Source organism: Pseudoliparis swirei, chromosome 19 (assembly GCF_029220125.1).
Source record: "Pseudoliparis swirei isolate HS2019 ecotype Mariana Trench chromosome 19, NWPU_hadal_v1, whole genome shotgun sequence".
Classification (NCBI taxonomy): Eukaryota; Metazoa; Chordata; class Actinopteri; order Perciformes; family Liparidae; genus Pseudoliparis; species Pseudoliparis swirei.
In genome coordinates this window covers 6,725,345-6,746,581 of record NC_079406.1, presented here as the reverse complement: position 1 = coordinate 6,746,581, position 21,237 = coordinate 6,725,345, and the positions used below count along the sequence as shown (strand labels likewise).

General features: G+C 39.7%; 1 protein-coding gene across 1 annotated transcript; it reads left to right on the top strand.

Annotated features, from left to right (window-relative positions):
• Nucleotides 1-3,402: 3,402 nt before the first annotated feature.
• LOC130210103 (macrophage mannose receptor 1-like) lies at nucleotides 3,403-20,196 on the top strand. Its single transcript, XM_056440084.1, has 11 exons — nucleotides 3,403-3,456; nucleotides 3,644-3,822; nucleotides 7,508-7,727; nucleotides 8,276-8,614; nucleotides 8,861-8,964; nucleotides 9,227-9,341; nucleotides 16,241-16,419; nucleotides 18,312-18,531; nucleotides 19,080-19,418; nucleotides 19,665-19,768; nucleotides 20,033-20,196. The coding sequence occupies exons 1-11, from the start codon at nucleotides 3,411-3,413 to the stop codon at nucleotides 20,159-20,161; spliced, it is 1,974 nt and encodes a 657-aa protein (XP_056296059.1). The 5' UTR covers nucleotides 3,403-3,410; the 3' UTR covers nucleotides 20,162-20,196.
• The last annotated feature ends 1,041 nt before the right edge of the window (nucleotides 20,197-21,237 follow it).

Genomic DNA, 21,237 nt, shown 5'->3' with positions numbered 1-21,237 from the left:
TTCCATTGACCTTGTGCATAGTTTTTGGTTGTCATGTATTCACAATAGAAGCCCGTTTCCACCACTGTGAGAAGAGAAGTAGGATCCTGTAAGTCATAATTATGACTTACTATCTCATAATAATAGACTAGGGAGGCCCTCTTCCCAGGTGAGGATGAAGAAGAGATGACCAATGAGCAGTCACACATTGGTTTCAGCCAGGTGATATAGTTTTGATTCTTTGTCCTGGTTCTGCACTATCTACGAACTGTCCTCATGGATAAGAAGAAGAGCAGGGAAACAAAAGACGTTTTTCAAACTCCGGCATGCAGGAGAAGGAAACGAGTGTAAACATGTAAACATCATGAAGACAAGGTCTCCAAGGGTCATCCAAAGCCCATGAGATAACGATAGTTTCACCTGTGGCACCCATTATAACGGTGATCTCTCCTGATGATGCTGATGAAGATGGGTTGGTGATGCGTATTTCTACACCACAGGGGGCCAGGCCAAGAAATACTGAGAAAGGGCACGATCACACCAGACGCGCCTCTAAATAATGCAGCCGCACCAAAAACGCCTAGGCAAATATACGGCAGTCAAAACAGTGTGGTGCACCTGTGGAACGGACCTGCGTGCGCAACAAACCATTGATTTTGGGTTCGCCTCCTGCTTGATTCGATTGACTGCATTGGCCGAGTGTAACATTGATGAGCGGCGTGCCACGCGCTTAAAGTTGAGAATATTTTAACTTTTAACCGCGCCTGAAAAATGCAAGAAAACGTGGCGTTTAAAAGGCGCGTCTGAAAGTCGCGCCGTACCATAGGGAATCAATGGTTTTGCGGGCGACACGTTTTTGAGAGACGTGTCTGGTGTGATCGAGCCCTTAGTCCCACTTACCCCACTGCGTGTCTCATCTTCCTGTTGTCCTGGTGAGTGCGCATGTAATGAATCTTATTTATGATTTTCATTGTCTGTTCAATGACATACCCTCCCTAACCTATGCCATAACTCATGACATTGGATTGTCTAACACAGGGTTCTTGCTCTTTTAATGAAGTATCGATACTAAAAATATGCTAAATCACATCGTTTTTAACGTACGGGTAGGCCTACTTTGTTAGCATCGCTACACCGTGCAGCGTGACAGCAGCGGATGTAGCGGACTAACATTCAAGCTAACCTAACTTCCCAAACGCTGTCGACATCTGAACGCTGATTGGCCGAGACGCGACACGTCCCATCAAAGATGTTTTATTGCGAAGAGCACCACTTCACATTTTTTCCGCGTCTCACTGCAATCTCAACGGCAGCGGGCCAGGTGAAAAAAATAATAAATCGGAACGCGTCTCTGGTATTGTTCAGGGGGCCGAATCCGGCCCGTGGGCCGTAGTTTGGGGACCACTGGTCTAACACTACACCGATCAATCAGCATGCATATTAGGGAATTCCGGTCATGAAAAAGGAGCTTAACTATCTTGTGCAGAACGACTTTGCAGCACCAAGTTCCAGTCCATGGAGTTCCCACGTCTCAGGTTGTGGACTGACCCTGCAAAGTAAACGCTGTAACTGTCCTAGAAGCACATTCATTACCCCTACATGAGGACTGCATTGATGAGGTTAGTCCTGCTACATATGTGAACAAACTTGACATTCTGAAAGGATATTGGCAAGTGCTTTCAACAACACGAGCTCCAGAAATGTCAACGTTTGTGCCTCCTGACGGTTTCCTCCAATACACTGAGATGCCATTTGGTGTGTGTCACGCTCATGCTACTTTTCAAAGGCTAGGACATGCAGTACAGGGAGATGTTCAGAACTGTAGAGCGTTTCTATATGTCACTGTTGTCTATTCTGAGGACCGGGTCGGTCACATGACGACGTTGAGAGAAGTCTTGGAACGACTTCAGCCCTAACACTCAATATGTGTTTTGGTAAAGCATTGTTAGAGGAGCATGGGAAGCCATCTTGTTTTCTCTCCAGAGGTAGGTAGCCGGGTGGACATACCTTTGCACACAGAATACAAGAAACTGTTACCTGTTGCAGTACCATTTACTGAGCCTGTTACATGTTGCAGTACCATTTACTGAGCTTGTTACCTGTTGCAGTACCATTTACTGAGCCTGTTACATGTTGCAGTACCATTTACTGAGCTTGTTACATGTTGCAGTACCATTTACTGAGCCTGTTACATGTTGCAGTACCATTTACTGAGCTTGTTACCTGTAGCAGTACCATTTACTGAGCCTGTTACCTGTAGCAGTACCATTTACTGAGCTTGTTACATGTTGCAGTACCATTTACTGAGCTCGTTACATGTTGCAGTACCATTTACTAAGCTTGTTACATGTTGCAGTACCATTTACTGAGCCTGTTACATGTTGCAGTACCATTTACTAAGCTTGTTACATGTTACAGTACCATTTACTAAGCTTGTTACATGTTGCAGGACCATTTACTGAGCCTGTTACATGATGCAGTACCATTTACTGAGCCTGTTACATGTTGCAGTACCATTTACTGAGCCTGTTACATGTTGCAGTACCATTTACTGAGCGTGTTACATGTTGCAGTACCATTTACTGAGCCTGTTACATGTTGCAGTACCATTTACTGAGCCTGTTACATGTTGCAGTACCATTTCTGAGCCTGTTACATGTTGCAGTACCATTTACTGAGCCTGTTACATGTTGCAGTACCATTTACTGAGCCTGTTACATGATGCAGTACCATTTACTGAGCCTGTTACATGATGCAGTACCATTTACTGAGCTTGTTACATGTTGCAGTACCATTTACTGAGCCTGTTACATGTTGCAGTACCATTTACTGAGTCTGTTACCTGTAGCAGTACCATTTACTGAGCCTGTTACCTGTTGCAGTGCCATTTACTGAGCATGATAACTGTTGCAGTACCATTTACTGAGCCTGTTACATGTTGCAGTACATTTTACAACAACTGTTTTAAGTGGCGTTAATTGTTTTGTCAAAATGTATGTTGAGAGTAATTCAAATAAAATAAATGTATTTTCATTTAAAGCCATTTGATTTCCTCAATTTTGCTGTTGCTGATGAGATGTCATACTTATTCTAACCTTTTATTTTAGAAGGAAATATCATTACATTTGGCACAAATGTTTTGACAATTTCACACAAATGTATAATAGAAGTGGTGTTTGTGTGTGTCAGAAAAAGAATATGACAGAGAGAGACACACCTGACGAGTCATCTGACGATGACCTTAGTTCCATCGTTCCAGATATAATTTGAATCCCGTATTACTACTAGTGTCGTCTTTGTTAGTTAAATTCTATGAAAGTCCATTAAGAAAATTATTGTTTACAGAACTTTGCATGTCTGACATCCTCCATCCTCAAAATAGGATGATATAATGTCACAGACTGACAGAGAGAACCAGAGAGGAGACGAGGATGGACAAACTTCTTCTGACCGTCGTCATCGTCGTCGTCGTGTTAGGCAAGACTTTATTATCTTTTTATTCATTTACCATCTTCTACATTGTTATACCACTGTTTCATAATGTGTCCCTGCGACATTCCTCTTACCTCCACTTCTTTGTTTGTCTTTTTTACTTTAATGTAAAATGATAATTTGTATGAGTGAGCTAAGTTATTAATATTAAATGTGATCAATATGCCATTAGTCCATCCAGGACTGTGTGCCGTCTCATCAGCTGCTGTACGTCGCTACTTTGTTGTTAATGAGCTGAAGACCAGGACCGAAGGACAGCGTCACTGCAGAGAGAACTACATGGACCTGGCCACCATACGAGACCCAGAGGACCTGGAGACCCTGAAGACCCTGAAGGCAACGTTCCACTCAGTGAGTTTCATGCTGTCAGTGATCTGAACGTTGTACATTTACACAGTGGTGGAAAGTATGCAGATGAACTGGACCTCAGTGTATACTTTTCTTGACTACTTTAGTGCAATGCTTATTTATTCTTTAGAATAAATACACGCTAATGAGCAATAGTTAAGTGAACACTTAATTCATAATTTTTAAAGCATTTATCTAACAATAACACTCATTAGTCAGCAATTTAAAAACACAGTTATAAATCTTTTATTCATCATTAATAAGCTTGACTTTTATGCGTTTCATAATTGTGTTTTCCTACTTTATAAATGATGTATTTTGTATTTAATTAAGTAATATATATTACAAACCAAATAAGGATTTAAAGATATGAGGTATTTTTTTATGTGTTTTAATACTGCAATTCAGGATTAATTTAGGTAACTACTAGTCGTTAGTTAAGTATTGAGTGTGACCTCATCTAAAGTGAGGACGATATATGCCTAACAACGCATGTATTAATGATATTGAAAGGCTGGCAGGGCGATGCCCGTCAGTGGCACGACTGGTGAGTTAGTTTCTTAGTTTGCTGGCACTTACACATTATTGACTGAGATTATTGTAGCGCCCCCGTTGCCTGTCCAACACAGAGGCACTCCTTGGCTGTTCATCTGCTGGAGTTCCGAGGCGTTTCATTAAATTTCAGGGCCCAGTTTGTTTATTGTTTCATTTGCATGTATTTATCCCAAACTAAACTAGAATGGGCACTCGGTAGAGCGCATACCTTCGCATATCACAAGATTGGGCATTGAATTATGAACATTTTGGCATTAGTTGCATGCCAATTGGATATAAATTGACCGCGCTATAGTAAAAAGAAGATTTTGACCTTTTCATGACCTTGACCTTTGACCCGATTGATCCCAAAGTCTAATCAAATGGTCCCCGGATAATAACCAATCATCCCACAAATTTCATGCGATTCAAGAAGATGTTGACCTTTTTCATGACCTTGACCTTTGACCCGATCGATCCCAAAATCTAATCAAATGGTTCCCGGATAATAACCAATCATCCCACCAAATTTAATGCGATTCGGTTTAAAACTTTTTTAGTTATGCGAATAACACGCATACAAATAAATAAATAAATACACGGCGATCAAAACATAACCTTCCGCATTTTCAATGCGAAGGTAATCATAAAAGAATGTTGCCACCACTCAGGTGCCACATACATAAATCATAATATAACACTTAACCATTTCTGTTTCTGCTTTGCTGCACTGTTACATGTTTGCTTCTGACAAACGAGCACTACAATGTCTCTCCTCATTAGGTTGGCCTAAACATCAAGTTAATGCGCCTTCCGCCATCTAGTGGTGGGAGGTCCAAAGTAACAAAACCTGATTACAGTTTTTCTCCATTGCTTTGGCTCAATTCTTGAAACAGAAATGACATTCTCAAAACAACTCGTGCAAACCTCCAAACCACTGGGCACTTGTTCACAACAGATTTGAATTTCTCATTCCTTTAATCAAATTGCAATTGTTTTAGAAACTCCTTGCAAATGACAAGTACAATTGCCTACAGCTTGCACACATTTCAAATGATTTAGCACATCTGTGCAAACGGTTAGGTACAATTGCCTTCAGTTAGCCCAATTACCAATTGAATACATCTTGCTGGTCTAAACTGACTGTTGCTTCTCAGTCAAGTGGTTGTTCTCTGCAAAACATCTTGGCATAATTTCCTTGTGTACATCATCACCTGCACAATAGTTCACTCAACTGTCAAAATCGTTCAGGCACATAATACCATGAAAAACATCATGGTATATTCTGTAATATGGATCTCTTGGATCATCGGCTTCATTTTCTGGTGCAACTAGAACTTTACTAATCAAGGGGGATTTTCTCACATCCGATCACCAATCACACAGTCATTTTAGTTAGCTGACAGGTGCTATCCAGGAGTATAAATGCTTCCATCAATAATCAAGGGCTTGACAAAGTTCAGTCCAGTTTACAGTATGAACATGGAAGCACCTGGCCAGGTAAACGAACAAGGGCAACTGCCTGTTCGAGGAAGAAGAAGAGGAAGAGGAGCAAGGGTGCGTGGTGGTGGAGGGTGTATGAGCATCGGACTCTAAACCAGAGGTCCCTTCTCCAGGCAATGGATGCTGCTTGTGCCGATGTCACAGCAGATCAGTGCAGAGGATGGTTGCGGCATGCACGGCGATTCTTCCCCCGTTGCATCGCAAGGGAGAACATCAGATGTGGCCAGACAGACATGAGCGCGAGGATGAGCAGGAGAGTGAGGATGAACTCCAGCTTTGAGCTCCAGCTTTGCATTACTTTTCTACTGTATGTTTTGTTACAGTCGTGTAGGCTATACTTAATTTTCAGTTTTATGTGCTTTTTGTTTGACACTATTTTTTGCTGTACACATTTTCTGTTTCTGTTTTGCAATTACTGTAATAATTTCCATGGCAGTATAAGTGCAATACAGTATGTGATGGGAAACCTTGTTGGCTCCTCTTGAATGAATCTTTTTTCTGTTTGATACACATAGTATTCTGGAAAGAAAACATCTACTACAGTAACCATTCAGTGTCAAAGGACTAAGCCAAGATTGAAATGTGCACATGAGGGATATATCTATGGTCCACTGCCATACTGACAAAACATCTAAACATTTTGACCTGCAGTGTTTAAACAATGACAAAGGGACTTTTTATTTTGGGGGCACTGACTATATGTATGAGAAAAGGAATGAGTTTTGACTGATGAGTTGTCTGTTTTGGGAGAGATATGACCTTTTGCAGGTGTCCATAGTGTTTTGCTAAACCATCTAGGTTATTTTGGCAAATGTATTTAAAGCTTTGAGAATGTCCTTTTTTTCGAGAGAGAGATGAGCCACAGCAATCGAGAAGGAAGTTTTCATTTTGGGGGCACTGACTATTTTTATGAGAAAATGATTTGGGTTTGAAGCTTGAGTTAAATGTTTTGGGTGAGATATGACCTTTTGAAGGGGATCTATGTAGTTGTGCTGAACTATATAGGCTATTTTACCAAATGCACTAAGAGCTTTAAGAATGTAATTTCTGTTTCAAGAATTGAGCCAAAGCAATGGAGAAAAACTGTAATATGGCTCTACAAGTATCTTAAGCTATCTAGCCACACTAAAATAATTCCTGGCGCTACAAGGGACTGACAGGGTTCGGACCAGGGGGGAAGGGAGAGAAATTCCAGATCTTGCCTGAATTCTCTGTCCTCTAGTTTATTTTCTGCTTCATTTTATTGGTCAACCTTTGCAGAGAGACTCATTACATGTTGCCTTATTATTTAGGAGACGTTTCAACAGGCAGCTGTATCACTCACCAGTAGCATATAGACTGATATTTACAAATCAGAACAAAAGCTCACAATTATTATTGTTATTATAACATCAACATTATTAAAATAGCCCTTGTGATTACTTAGAGCCACTCATTTAAGTTTGGGTTTGTCATATATTGATAATCCTAATTAGCGTGTAGTTATTATAAAGTGTTACCCAACATACTGCTAATATGTACTGGATATTTACAGCATTAATATCGTATCAATCAAACATCATAAATGTAAATATATAGTGGAATCATGTTGCCTTTGTTAGCATTGGAAGAAAGTCTCTTTCTTTATATCACAATTAAATATTTCTTTCAGCAAGCCTGGATCGGACTGTACTTTTACTCTGACAACTGGAAGTGGTCACTGTCAAACACAAGTCTCTACAAAACCGGGGAGACGGAGTTCAGGCAATGGAGGTCTGGACAACCGAGCAACTACAACGATGGACAACACTGCGTAGAGATGCATGCCAATAGTCTTTGGTTGGACTACAAATGTGAGACGGTCCATAGGTCAGCCTGCTTCGATGTCAGAGGTCAGAATATTATAGAAGTTACTAAAAGAAACTTTCCTTCTGTGTTGATTCTGGTGCTCCCTGTGGATTAAAGTGGCAGTGTCTCTGAGCACCTGGGTCCCTTTAGAAAACCTCTCATTGTACTGCAGCACGGTCTGACAGTCTGACCATCTCAGTTCTGGTTCCAGCAGGTCCAGCGATAAGTCTTAGGACTCCAGATGTGTGGTGTCAGTACTAGAGGAGGTCTGTAGTGGACCAGGACTAAACTGATGTCACATAGTGGACCAGGACTAAACTGGGGTCACGTAGAGGATCAGGACTAGACTGAGACTGGTTCAGCAACCGTTAAAAGTTCCTCACGGTTACTTGAACTAGTCTTCAGCTACATGAAAGTAATTTAAAGGAGATTAATGGCTTTTACCTTTATGAATGAGCATCTTCAAATTCACACAGCTTCGTGTTGATTACATTCCTTCATGCTTAGATTCATGAAGTAAAAATAAACAGGTCTGCATCATTTGGTCTGTTATGGTTCCTCTACTCAGCACTTCCCTCTGGTCAACTTTCAGGGCCAAACACATATGTCCTCACTACCACCTCGATGAATTGGACTGAAGCCCAGAGCTACTGCAGAAAACACCACACAGACCTGGCCAGTGTGAGGAACATGGAGGAGAACCAGATGGTTCAGAATCTGATTCCCTCTAATACGTTCGTCTGGATCGGCCTTTTCAGAGATCCATGGAATTGGTCTGATGGAAGTGAGTCCTTATTTAGGAACTGGAATCATCTGGAGCCTCGTATACCTGATGGCTCCTCTAAGAAATGTGTGGCAGCAGACTTCAGTGCCGATGGACAATGGGAGATCCTGGACTGTAACGTCAAGTCAGCGTTCATCTGCTATGATGGTGAGCTGTCAATCAAAATGTCTCTAACGTTGGATTTAGGATTAGAGAGTGATGGCTTGGGTGACGCAACAACACTAATAATTAGTCTATGCTAAGTTAAGATGTTCTCGCACCTACCATATAAAAACATTGAGTTGATGGAAAATTACCATACTTTTCTCTCATCATTTAAAGTGTTAAACATTCAAGAATGTTGTTTATTATTAGCCAGAAATGTTTTGACTGATGAAGTTTTTTGTTTTTTAGACTTTGTTCCTGTTTTAAAGCGAGTGGTGAAAGTGAGGCCGGAGAGGAGCAGCTCCTCTCTGGATCTGAATGACCCTGTGGTGATGGAGGACCTCTTGAAGCAGGTACATCTTCCTCTAATTAACAACATGACAACAGGTGATACATGAGATGTAGTGGACTACTCAGAACAATGTAGAACCAGAGTTCTTTTAGAGCAGAGCTTCCACATGAGGACAGAGAGAAAGGATACAGGAAGTAAGGAAATGACAGACGATTGAGGAGTTCCTCTAGAGCAGAGCTTCCACATGAGGACAGAGAGAGAGAAATGATGCAGGATGTAAGGGAACAACAGTCTAGTGAAGAATTCTTCTCTCCATGTTTCAGCTCAAACAGAGAATGAAGGACCAAGGGCTGAACGACGACATCAAACTGAGCTGGAAGAAGCAGTCGGATGGAAAAGTCTTTCACAAGGAAGTGAAGAAAACCAAGAAGAAGAGATGAGCTTTAATGTTGTTTCAATCCACTCTGGTCAGAGGATTCCTTTCTCCTCCTCTTCCTCCTTTTCTTCTTCCTCTCAATCAATGGTCGAAAGAACCAAAAGTACCAAAGTACAGACCATTTTCTATAAAGTACCCTGTTTCCATCTGATAGTCCTTTCGGCTTTTACTGTACTACATCGATCTGTCAGCTTCAGTGTCTACATTCTTATAAAAAGGGTTCTAACCAGATTCTTCCTGAAGGGCTGATGTTCTACCCAGAACTATTTGCTTCTGAAGAACCCTTTCTTGCTTTAGGGATTTCTAAAAGCTAGAACTCTTCTTAATGAACCTCATCAGGAACCCATAGTGAGTTCCAGATAGAATGGTTGGTTCCTTTCAGAGCTTTAGTTTGTACATTAGTTTGTCAGAGTGTAGTTCCTTTGCACAGGAAGATGTTAAATATAAAATCTGTGATGAGCTTATAGAATATGAAGCAAATTTGTTTTGTAGCATCTCAACGTGCTGCAGCTTTAAAATGCTACTTACTTGTTAATGAGTAATACTTTTGATGATGAAGAACCTTCTTCTGTAGTGTGTACATCCATAACTCTGAATGTATCTCTGTTGAGGGTAAAAGTGTGTTTATTCATGGTGACGATGCTTCTTTTGCTTCAATAAAACATTTGACTCAGCGTTCTGTGTCACCACAGTTCTTCATGTCCTTCAGCTCAGAGTAGAGTCTGATCACTGGAACTAAACACGCCTCAAGAGCAGTGTTCCTGTTATGTTCCAATGAAATATGAGATCACATGACTACGAAATCGCATTACTATGAGATAACCTGACTATGAGATCACCTGACTATGAGATGATATGAATATGAGATCACATTACTATGAGATCACATAAATACCCGATTGCATGAATATCATATTTTATATATATATATATATATATATATGAGATCACATGAGTATAACATCATATGAATATGAGATGATATGAATATGTGATCAAATTACTTTGAGATCACCTAACTATGAGATTACATGAATATGAGATCATATGACTAGGAGATTGCATAACTATGAGATCCCATTACTATGAGATCATCTGACTATGAGATCACATTACTATGAGATCACATTAGTATGAGATCACATGAATACCAGATTGCATGAATATCATATTATATATATATGAGATCACATGATATATAAAATCACATGAATATGTGAGATTACGCCCACTCTACATGCAGATCTCTGCCTCTGTGTGACTCTCTTTGTGCCCGCTGTGAAGCAGCTCATGGGCGGGTAAAGGTGTGCAGGAGGTGTGGCTCAGGGAGGGCAAAGCGACCGAGCTGAACACGGCACACCTTGTATCACAAAGCCACCATAAGACACCCACCTTTCACTGCTTTCATTTTGTTTTAATACATCGTTAAAACATTCACTTACCAGTTTGGTAAACTGAATGAGTGCGACTACAGTACTTGACGTGTGTGGACATGGTGGACGTTCGGTACGTCCTTACAGAGCTGGTATAGAAACAGGTGAAAAGTCCTCATACTGTGGTGGGCCTCTGGTTTGTATGTTCTACATGTTGCTGCGTTGTGTTAGCAATGCTTAATATGAACAAGCATCACAAATATATTGTATTTAACAAAACACAGCACTAACACTGTGAAAGTGTGGTTTCCCAAATGATCGTCCTCCATGGGAGAGTAGATGAAGGTAAGTGAGGAAAAGTGTCTGAATAATTCCTTGACAAATGAAGCGATGCCCGTCGTATCGACTCCACTCAACACAAGTGTGCCCTACATCTGAACCAAATCACAAAGGCCAAGAAGAAAGAGACCCAGACTTTGGTTCTGAAATTCAAAATGTAGGAGATATGGAGCATTTTATAAGTTGTAGAGGAACTTCTTGCGATATACTCTTAAACGATTTTGGTTTGCGAAAACATTTGTTAAATGGGTGAACGAAATGTATTCAAATCCACGAGCAGCAGTGATGACAAATGGAATGATATCAAGCTTTCTCAATTAAGAGAGAGGAACCAAACAGGGAGACCCTCTAAGCCCCTTACTCTTTACACTATTCTTAAAACATTTGGCTCTTGCAAAAAGGACAGCTGTGGGTATTAAGGGGGTCGAACAAGGGGAAGAGGAACACAAAATGTTGATGTATGCAGATGACATTTTATTATTGATCAAGGATCCTTTGGTTCTAATTCCAAATGTTCTATCCACAATTGAATCCTTCTCAAAAATATCAGGTTATAAAATGAATTGGCAAAAGTCTGAATGCATGCCGATATCAAGAGGATGCATTATATCAATGGTTGATTCATTCCAGTTTAAATGAATCCCAAGGGGACTAAAATATCTGGGTTTTAGGTTGTGCTCAAATATAGAAAATATAATCTCTATTAATATGCTTCCGTTAATACAAAAACGTAGGACTAACTTTGACAAATGGGAAGTGTTAAATCTTACCTTATGGGGAAAAATGTATATCATTAAGATGGTGGTCACTTCACAATTTAATTACATCTCTATGATGTCGTTATCTCAAAAACACACAACACAAACTGACGAAAGAAATGTAGTTGTACAACACTCTAAGTGGGCATGGGCAAGGGCACATACGATTTCGTCACATATTTATCACATATGATTTCTTAATACAAACAAAGCTACTCCTGCACTTGGAATAACCCTCTCATCTGCTTAGGGGGTGAAATTATTTATATGGGATACATGGCTGGAAAAATGAATACATGTTATCAAAGATCTCTACAAAGATGGCTCATTTAAATCATTTGAGGACCTTAAAGAAACGTTTAATTTAGATCAGAAGGGGGATTTCTGGAAGTATTTACAGTTGAGGAGTAGTATGGGGGCTGGGTTCGGACTAAAAATAGAAAAGAAAGAAGAGAACAGGATTCAGGAGTTCCTAAGTGCTTCCCGTACCCAACAATCTGCCTCAATATTTTATAGAGAAATGTCAAATATTCAAGCTGGAATGTGCAATGGACTGAGACTAGTATGGCAATAAGATCTTGATACTGAGATAAGGGAAGATGGATGGCAAGAAATAATATCAAATGTAGGCTGGGCTACAAGGGATGTAAGAAGCAAGTTTACTCACTATAAAATTGTACACAGATTATATGTTACACCTTTGGAACTGTATAAAATAGGTTTGAGACAAGATAATAAATGTTGGAAATGTAATGTAGAAATGGTCACTTTTCTACACGCTATGTGGGAGTTCTCCAACGTGTGGCCTTCATGGAAGGCAGTACTGAATACATTAGAAGGGTGGCTCAAGTGGCCTTTACCAGAATCCCGACAACTGTGTTTGTTAGGGGACACATCATTGGTGCCACCAGGCCTCACCAAAACAGAGATTAGACTGTCATCAACAGGTTTCATGGTGGCAGCAAGGCTTATCCTGAGAAACTGGAACAGCCCACGTACGGCCGTGCTCACAGACTGGCTCAAACTCATGACGGAGACGGCTGCTTTTGAAAATATGATTGCCAGGGTAAAAAACAGTTCAAACCAAACTGTCAAGCTGACCAAGCATATACAAGTCTGATGGCTTTTATTACAAATTAAGGAGGGGTCAAATACTCAGGGGCAGGATTTTTGTTTTCAGGGAAAGGCAAATATAGATGCAAAGGCGGTGTATACAAATTTACAAGTAAAAGATAATTAAGGGGGTGCCAGTGTTGCTTTTCTTTTACTTTTTGGGTATGTATGTATACGTGATATGTGTGTGTATATATATTAAGGCTGTCAGCATTAACGCGTTAATCTATGCGATTAACGCACTAAAATATTTTAACGCAATTAACGCAACTTTGTTTACTTCTGGTATGCGTTGAAGTTTTTGCACTCCTCTGAGTGTCAAACCGCGGCAGTCCGCCTCCTTCCCTCCGTCTGCTCCTCGATTCACAGAGAAGCAGAGGGCGACGTGTCGGTGACGCAGGGCGGAAAGTGCAGGTGACTTTTTTGTTGTTGCTCCGCCCCGATGCGCACGCAGACAAGCCGGCATGGAGCTCTGCGGCGCACGAGACGGAGAGCGGAGAAGTGTTAACGACACGTCGAGACAGAATGACATGCTGCTGTAGAGACGACCAACAACAGACGTTTAGTTTAATAAAAGAACAAAGACGTCTTGAAGAAAAGAACCTTACATTACTTGTGCTGTAATCTGGCGCTATAGAGAACAATACAGGGGGGCGGGGCCTCACCCTGATAGAATGGTGGGGGAAACACTGGGATGTGTCACATGCAAAAGCCTTTCAAAGGTGAATTTACATTGTTTTGTAAAATCAAGAAAATGAGCCCAGCCTCCAGAGGGTTAACGTGACATATTTGTCAGTGTACCAAGGCCAATTGTTCTGCTGTTGTTCAATGTTAAAGATGACAGGACCAATGGGCTCTCAAATATACTTGTTTTACTAATCTGGATGTTTCACTGAAGAAACAATTCATCATCCACGATATTACAGTTTTTTTCAGGTGCTACCAAGCGTTTGTCCAAACAGTGGTCACATTTTCAAAACTCTAAACACAATTAGCACAGCAACGGTCTTTTGTGGCCGTACCATTCACACATTTCATGTCGTTTTCACACAATATGAAGTCAGTGAACAAATTTTCACAATGCTTACATTTTCTTAACAGACAAGCTATACCTCCCAACAAAACTATGGATTGTTTTTGTATTATTTACGAATGTTAACACACAACATCCCACAATGGCAAACACAATATTCCAAACCTTAGATACAGTCTCAAAACCTGTTCTGCAATGATATCAGTTATAAAACAATATATCTCAGCTGATAATAAACAAACAATTGATTCCCCATCTCCTCCTGATGGTATAGGTACGTTTGGAATGTTTTTGAGAAATATGTTTTAGCAAGTTTTGGATTCAAATTTAAGTTTTGATTATGACAGGTTGAGATGTTGCAGACACCGCCAACATTGACTCACCGAATGTTGTTCAATCAGCTTTTGCAGCCGTTGCCCCAAAACATAGTTTATTTGTAAAAAAACTAAACAGTTTGGATTGAACATTTTTAAAGGAACAATAGTTCCCCCCCTTTTTATCTGGGCTTGTTGCCGTTGTTTTTTTGTTCAGAATGCTCTTGTGTGTTTCTTGGATATTTTGTTCACTGAAAGCAATATTGTAAAACTTTTTCTGTTCCATCAGACTGTAAACAGTATTTATACTGTACCTCCTGTAGTAAACAGTATAGAGAAAAAAACTGATTTGGTTTTTACTGGAATGCTTTTGAATGTGAACATTACATGTGGACATACAGTTCCCAACCAAGAAATTTAGTTTAAAAACAGTGGATTGCATGTTTTGCATGCAAATACCTGTAAAGCTGAAACATAAAAGTCTATGCAGTTTTTGTAATGTCAGCAATAGCCAGTGTTTTGAAACCTAGTGTACTTTGATTGACTGGAAGGAGCTTGTGAAGTGAAAACAAGAGTTATTCTTTGACAATAATTTCATTTTGAGTCAGATATCCAGTGTTTTGGTAAAGTTAGTGTCTGTAGAAAAAGATGTGTTCTATTTTGAAATGAAGAGTTAGTATATATTTAACAAAATGTGTTTTGGCAAGAAAATTATCCATTTGGCCAATTGTGCTTTGTAGGTGTGAGTCTGTGTTAAGAGTTTAGAAAAAGTATCTGAAGTATGGGTAAGCGCTGGTTAGCGATTGAAAAAAACTGTAAATACCTCGCTGGCACTTTTCTTTGAAAACACAGCTCTGTGTGAAGATTTGTCTTTCAAAAAGAATACAATTAAACAAGTGTCTAAAATACACGCTGTCTGAAGTAATTACTCGTTCATTTAGAAGATTTAATCTTTAGAAGAAAAAAAAACTTTTAGTCGCGAATAATGAATTTCAAAATGTGCGATTAATTAGTTAATTTTTTTTAATCGATTGACAGCCCTAATATATATATATATATATATATATGTGACTGTATGCATAAGTATATGGATATATATATTAGGGCTGTGAAACGATTAACATTTTTAATCAGGTTAATCACAGGTTTCTGTGGATTAATCATGATTAATCACCATTTAATAGACCTGCTTCCTGTTGCATTACCATTTACAGCACCTGTTTGAAGCTGCGTTATTTGTTCTGCCAAAATGTAGGTTTAAGTAATTCAATCATAATAAATGTATTTTCATTTAAAGACATTTGGATCTCGCTTTTCATACTTATTCTAACCTTTAATTTTAAAAGCAGCCTTTGAGAATAGAAGTCCAGAATATATGCAATTTAAATGCTGACTGTCGCATTCTTATGAACTTAGTATAACAGCGTGGTGTGTGTATGTGTGCGTGTGTGTGTCAGAAAAAGAATGTGACACAGAGAGAAAGATAAACTTTAGAGACAGAAGTCTGTCACCTGATGAGTCATCTGATGATGACCTTTGTTCCATCGCTTCAGAGACCATTTGAATACCATGCTCTAATTATTGTGGTCTTTGTTAGTTAAATTATATGAAGTCCTTTAGGAAAATGATTGTTGGCAGAATTTTGAATGTCTCACATGCCTCACAACAAGATGCAGGTTGTAGTGTGACAGACTTGACACAGAGTACCAGAGAGGAGACGAGAGAGGAGAGGAGACGAGGATGGACAAACTTCTTCTGACCGTCGTTATCGTCGTCGTCGTGTCAGGCAAGACTTTCATATCTTTTTATGCTTTTACCATCTTCTACATTGTTATAACACTTTCATAATGTGTCCCTGGAACATTCCTCTAACCTCCACTTCTTTGTTTGTCTTTTTTACTTACATTTAAAATGCTAATTTGTATGAGTGAGCTAAGTTATTAATAGTAAATGTGATCAATATGCCATTAGTCCATCCAGGACTGTGTGCCGTCTCATCAGCTGCTGTACGTCGCTACTTTGTTGTTAATGAGCTGAAGACCAGGACCGAAGCACAGCGTCACTGCAGAGAGAACCACATGGACCTGGCCACCATACGAGACCCGGAGGACCTGGAGACCCTGAAGACCCTGAAGGCAACGTTCCACTCAGTGAGTTTCATGCTGTCAGTGATCTGAACGTTGTACATTAACACAGTGGTGGAAAGTATGCAGATGAACTGGACCTCAGTGTGTACTTTTCTTGACTACTTTAGTGCAATGCTTATTCATGTTACAGTTCAGAGGGACATTTATTTGACAGAGTTACTTTACAGATTATTATTTTAATGTAACATACTGTAATCCTTTAGAATAAATACATGCTAATTAGCATTAATTAAGCAAACACTTAATTCATCATTTATTTTCTAACAATACAACCCATTAGTCAGCAATTTAAAAACACAGTTATACATATTTTATTCATCATTAATAAGCTTGACTATTATGCGTTTCATAATTGTGTTTTCCTACTTTAGAAATGATGTATTTGGTATTTAATTAAGTAATATATATTACAAACCAATTTAGGATTTAAAGATATGAGACATTTGTGTATGTATTTTAATACTGCAATTCAGGATTAAATTAGGTAGCTACTACTAGTTAGTTAAGTATTGAGAGTGACCTCATCTAAAGTGAGGACGATATATGCCTTACAACACATGTACTATTGATATTGAAAGGCTGGCAGGGCGATGACCGACAGTGGCATGACTGGTGAGTTAGTTTCTTAGTTTGCTGGCACTTACACATTATTGATTGAGAGTATTGTAGCGCCCCCGTTGCCTGTCCAACACAGAGGCACTATTTGGCTGTTCATCTGCTGGAGTTCCGAGGCGTTTCATTAAATGTCAGGGCCCAGTTAGTTTATTGTTTCATTTGCATGTATTTATCCCAAACTAAACTAGAATGGGCACTCGATAGAGTGCATACTTTCGCATATCACAAGATTGGGCATTGAATTATGAACATTTTGGCATTAGTTGCATGCCAATTGGATATAAATTGACCGCGCTATGGTAAAAAGAAGAATTTGACCTTTTCATGACCTTGACCTTGACCTTTGACCCGATCGATCCCAAAGTCTAATCAAATGGTCCCCGGATAATAACCAATCATCCCACCAAACTTTTTTTGTTATGCGAATAACACGCATACAAATAAATACATAAATACACGGCGATCAAAACATAACCTTCCGCATTTTCAATGCGAAGGTAATCATGAAACAATGTTGCCACCACTCAGGTGCCACATACATAAATCAAAATATAACACTTTACCATTTCTCTTTCTGCTTTTCCGCACTGTTACATGTTTGCTTCTGACAAATGAGCACTACAATGCCTCTCCTCATTAGGTAGGCCTTAACATCAAATTAACGCGTCTTGCACCATCTAGTGGTGGGAGGTCCAAATTAACAAAACCTGATTAATATGGCTCTACACGTATCTTAAGCTATCTAGCCACACTAAAATAATTCCTGGCGCTACAAGGGACTGACAGGGTTCGGACCAGGGAGGAAGGGAGAGAAAATGCCAGATCTTGCCTGAATTCTCTGTCCTCTCTAGTTTATTTTCTGCTTCATTTTATTAGTCAACCTTTGCAGAGAGACTCATCACATGTTGCCTTATTATTTAGGAGACGTTTCAACAGGCAGCTGTATCACTCACCAGTAGCATATAGACTGATATTTACAAATCAGAACAAAGGCTCACAATTATTATTGTTATTATAACATCAACGTTATTAAAATAGCACTTGTGATTACTTAGAACCACCCTTTTAAGTTTGGGTTTGTCATATATTGATCCTCCTAATTAGCATGTAGTTATTATAAAGTGTTACCCAACATACTGCTAATATGTACTGGATATTTACAGGATTAATATTGTATTAATCAAACATCATAAATGTAAATATATAGTGGAATCATGTTGCCTTTGTTAGCATTGTAAGAAAGTCTCTTTCTTTATATCACAATTAAATATTTCTTTCAGCGAGCCTGGATCGGACTGTACTTTTACTCTGACAACTGGAAGTGGTCACTGTCAAACACAAGTCTCTACAAAACCGGGGAGACGGAGTTCAGGCAATGGATCTCTGGACAACCGAACAACTACAACTATGGACAACACTGCGTAGAGATGCATGCCAATAGTGATTGGTATGACTACAATTGTGAGACGGTCCTTAGGTCAGCCTGCTTCGATGTCAGAGGTGAGAATATTATAGAAGTTACTAAAAGAAACTTTCCTTCTGTGTTGATTCTGGTGCTCCCTGTGGATTAAAGTGGCAGTGTCTCTGAGCACCTGGGTCCCTTTAGAAAACCTCTCATTGTACTGCAGCACGGTCTGACAGTCTGACCATCTCAGATCTGGTTCCAGCAGGTCCATCGATAAATCTTAGGACTCCAGCTGTGTGGTGTCAGTAGTAGAGGAGGTCTGTAGTGGACCAGGACTAAACTGATGTCACATAGAGGACTAGGACTAAACTGGGGTCACGTAGAGGATCAGGACTAGACTGAGACTGGTTCAGCAACCGTTAAAAGTTCCTCACGGTTACTTGAACTAGTCTTCAGCTACATGAAAGTAATTTAAAGGAGATTAATGGCGTTTACCTTTATGAATGAGCATCTTCATATTCACACAGCTCCGTGTTGATTACATTCCTTCATGCTTAGATTCATGAAGTAAAAATAAACTGGTTTGCATCATTTGGCCTGTTATGGTTCCTCTACTCAGCACTTCCCTCTGGTCAACTTTCAGGGCCAAACACATATGTCCTCACTACCACCTCGATGAATTGGACTGAAGCCCAGAGCTACTGCAGAAAACACCACACAGACCTGGCCAGTGTGAGGAACATGGAGGAGAGCCAGGTGGTTCAGAATCTGATTCCCTCGAATACGTACATCTGGATTGGCCTTTTCAGAGATTCATGGAATTGGTCTGATGGAAGTGAGTCCTTATTTAGGAACTGGAATAATCTGGAGCCTCGTATACCTGATGGCTCCTCTAAGAAATGTGTGGCAGCAGACTTCAGTGCCGATGGACAATGGGAGATCCTATACTGTAACGTCAAGTCAGCGTTCATCTGCTATGATGGTGAGCTGTCAATCAAAGTGTCTCTAACGTTGGACTTAGGTTTAGAGAGTGATGGCTTGGGTGACGCAACAACACTAATAATAAGTCTATGCTAAATTAAGATGTTCTTGCACCAACCATAAAAAAACATTGAGCTGATGGAAAATTACCATACTTTTCTCTTATCATTTAAAGTGTTAAACATTCAAGAATGTTGTTTATTATTAGCCAGAAACGTTTTGACTGATGATGTTTTTTGTTTTTTAGACTTTGTTCCTGTTTCAAAGCGAGTGGTGAAAGTGAGGCTGGAGAGGAGCAGCTCCTCTCTGGATCTGAATGACCCTGTGGTGATGGAGGACCTCTTGAAGCAGGTACATCTTCCTCTAATTAACAACATGACAACAGGTGATACATGATATGTAGTGGACTACTCAGAACAATGTAGAACCAGAGTTCTTCTAGAGCAGAGCTTCCACATGAGGACAGAGAGAGAAAGAATGCAGGAAGTAAGGAAACGACAGACAATTGAAGAGTTCTTCTAGAACAGAGCTTCCACATGAGGACAGAGAGAGAGAAAGGATGCAGGATGTAAGGGAACAACAGTCTAGTGAAGAATACTTCTCTCCATGTTTCAGTTCAAACAGAAGCTGAAGGACCAAGGGCTGAACGACGACATCAAACTGAGCTGGAAGAAGCAGTCGGATGGAAAAGTCTTTCACAAGGAAGAGAAGAAGACCAAGAAGAAGAGAAGAGATGAGCTGTAATGTTGTTTCAATCCACTCTGGTCCGAGGATTCCTTTCTCCTCCTCTTCCTCCTTTTCTTCTTCCTCTCAATCAATGGTAGAAAGAACCAAAAGTACCAAAGTACAGACCATTTTCTGTAAAGTACCCTGTTTCCATCTCATAGTCCTTTAGAGTTTTACTGTACTACATTGATCCGTCAGCTTCAGTTTCTACATTCTTTATAAGCAGGTTCTTCCTGAAGGGCTGAGGTTCTACCCAGAACCATTTGCTTCTGAAGAACCCTTTCTTGCTTTGAGGATTTCTTAAAGTACAGATGTAGAAAAACCTCAAAGTTCCCCATAGAACGCTTGGTTTCTATCAGAGTTCTAGTTAGCACATTATTTTGTCAGAGTGTAGTTCCTTTGCACAGTAAGATGTTAAAAATAAAATGTGTGATGAGCTTATAGAATATGAAGCTTTGTTTTGTAGCATCTCAACCTGCTGCAGCATTAAAATGCTACTTACATGTTAATGAGTAATAATGATCCAATAATATACTGTTTAATATATTATAGTTCGCTAAAATATTTACTTTGCTTAAAGAGTACTTTTACTTTTGATGATGAAGAACTTTCTTCTGTAGTTTGTACATCCATATCTCTGATTGTACCTCTTTTGTTAGAATTTGAGTGTTTCCTGTTTTATGTTGAAGTCCCTGTCTCGTTTCTTGTTTCCCTGCTCTTCCCTCCCTGTGCTTGTCTGTTTTTTTCCTGATTGTTTCCAGCCACGCCCTGAGTGTTTCCACCTGTGTCTCATTCCCCTATGTATTTAATCTGTGTCCTTCTGTTTGTCTGGTGTCGGATCGTCCTTTTTGTTCCTGTGTGGTGTTCGTCCATGTTCCTGTCCGGGAAATAAAGCTGATTTTTCAAAAGACTCCTGCTGCGTTTGGGTCCTCCACACCGCACCATAACATCTTTTATGGGTAAAGGTGTGTTTATTCATGGTGACGATGCTTCTTTTGCTTAAAAAAATATTCCACTCAGCGTTCTGTGTCAGCAGTTATTCTTCTTCTTATGAGATCACATGTATATGAGATCAGATTGACTGAGATTACATG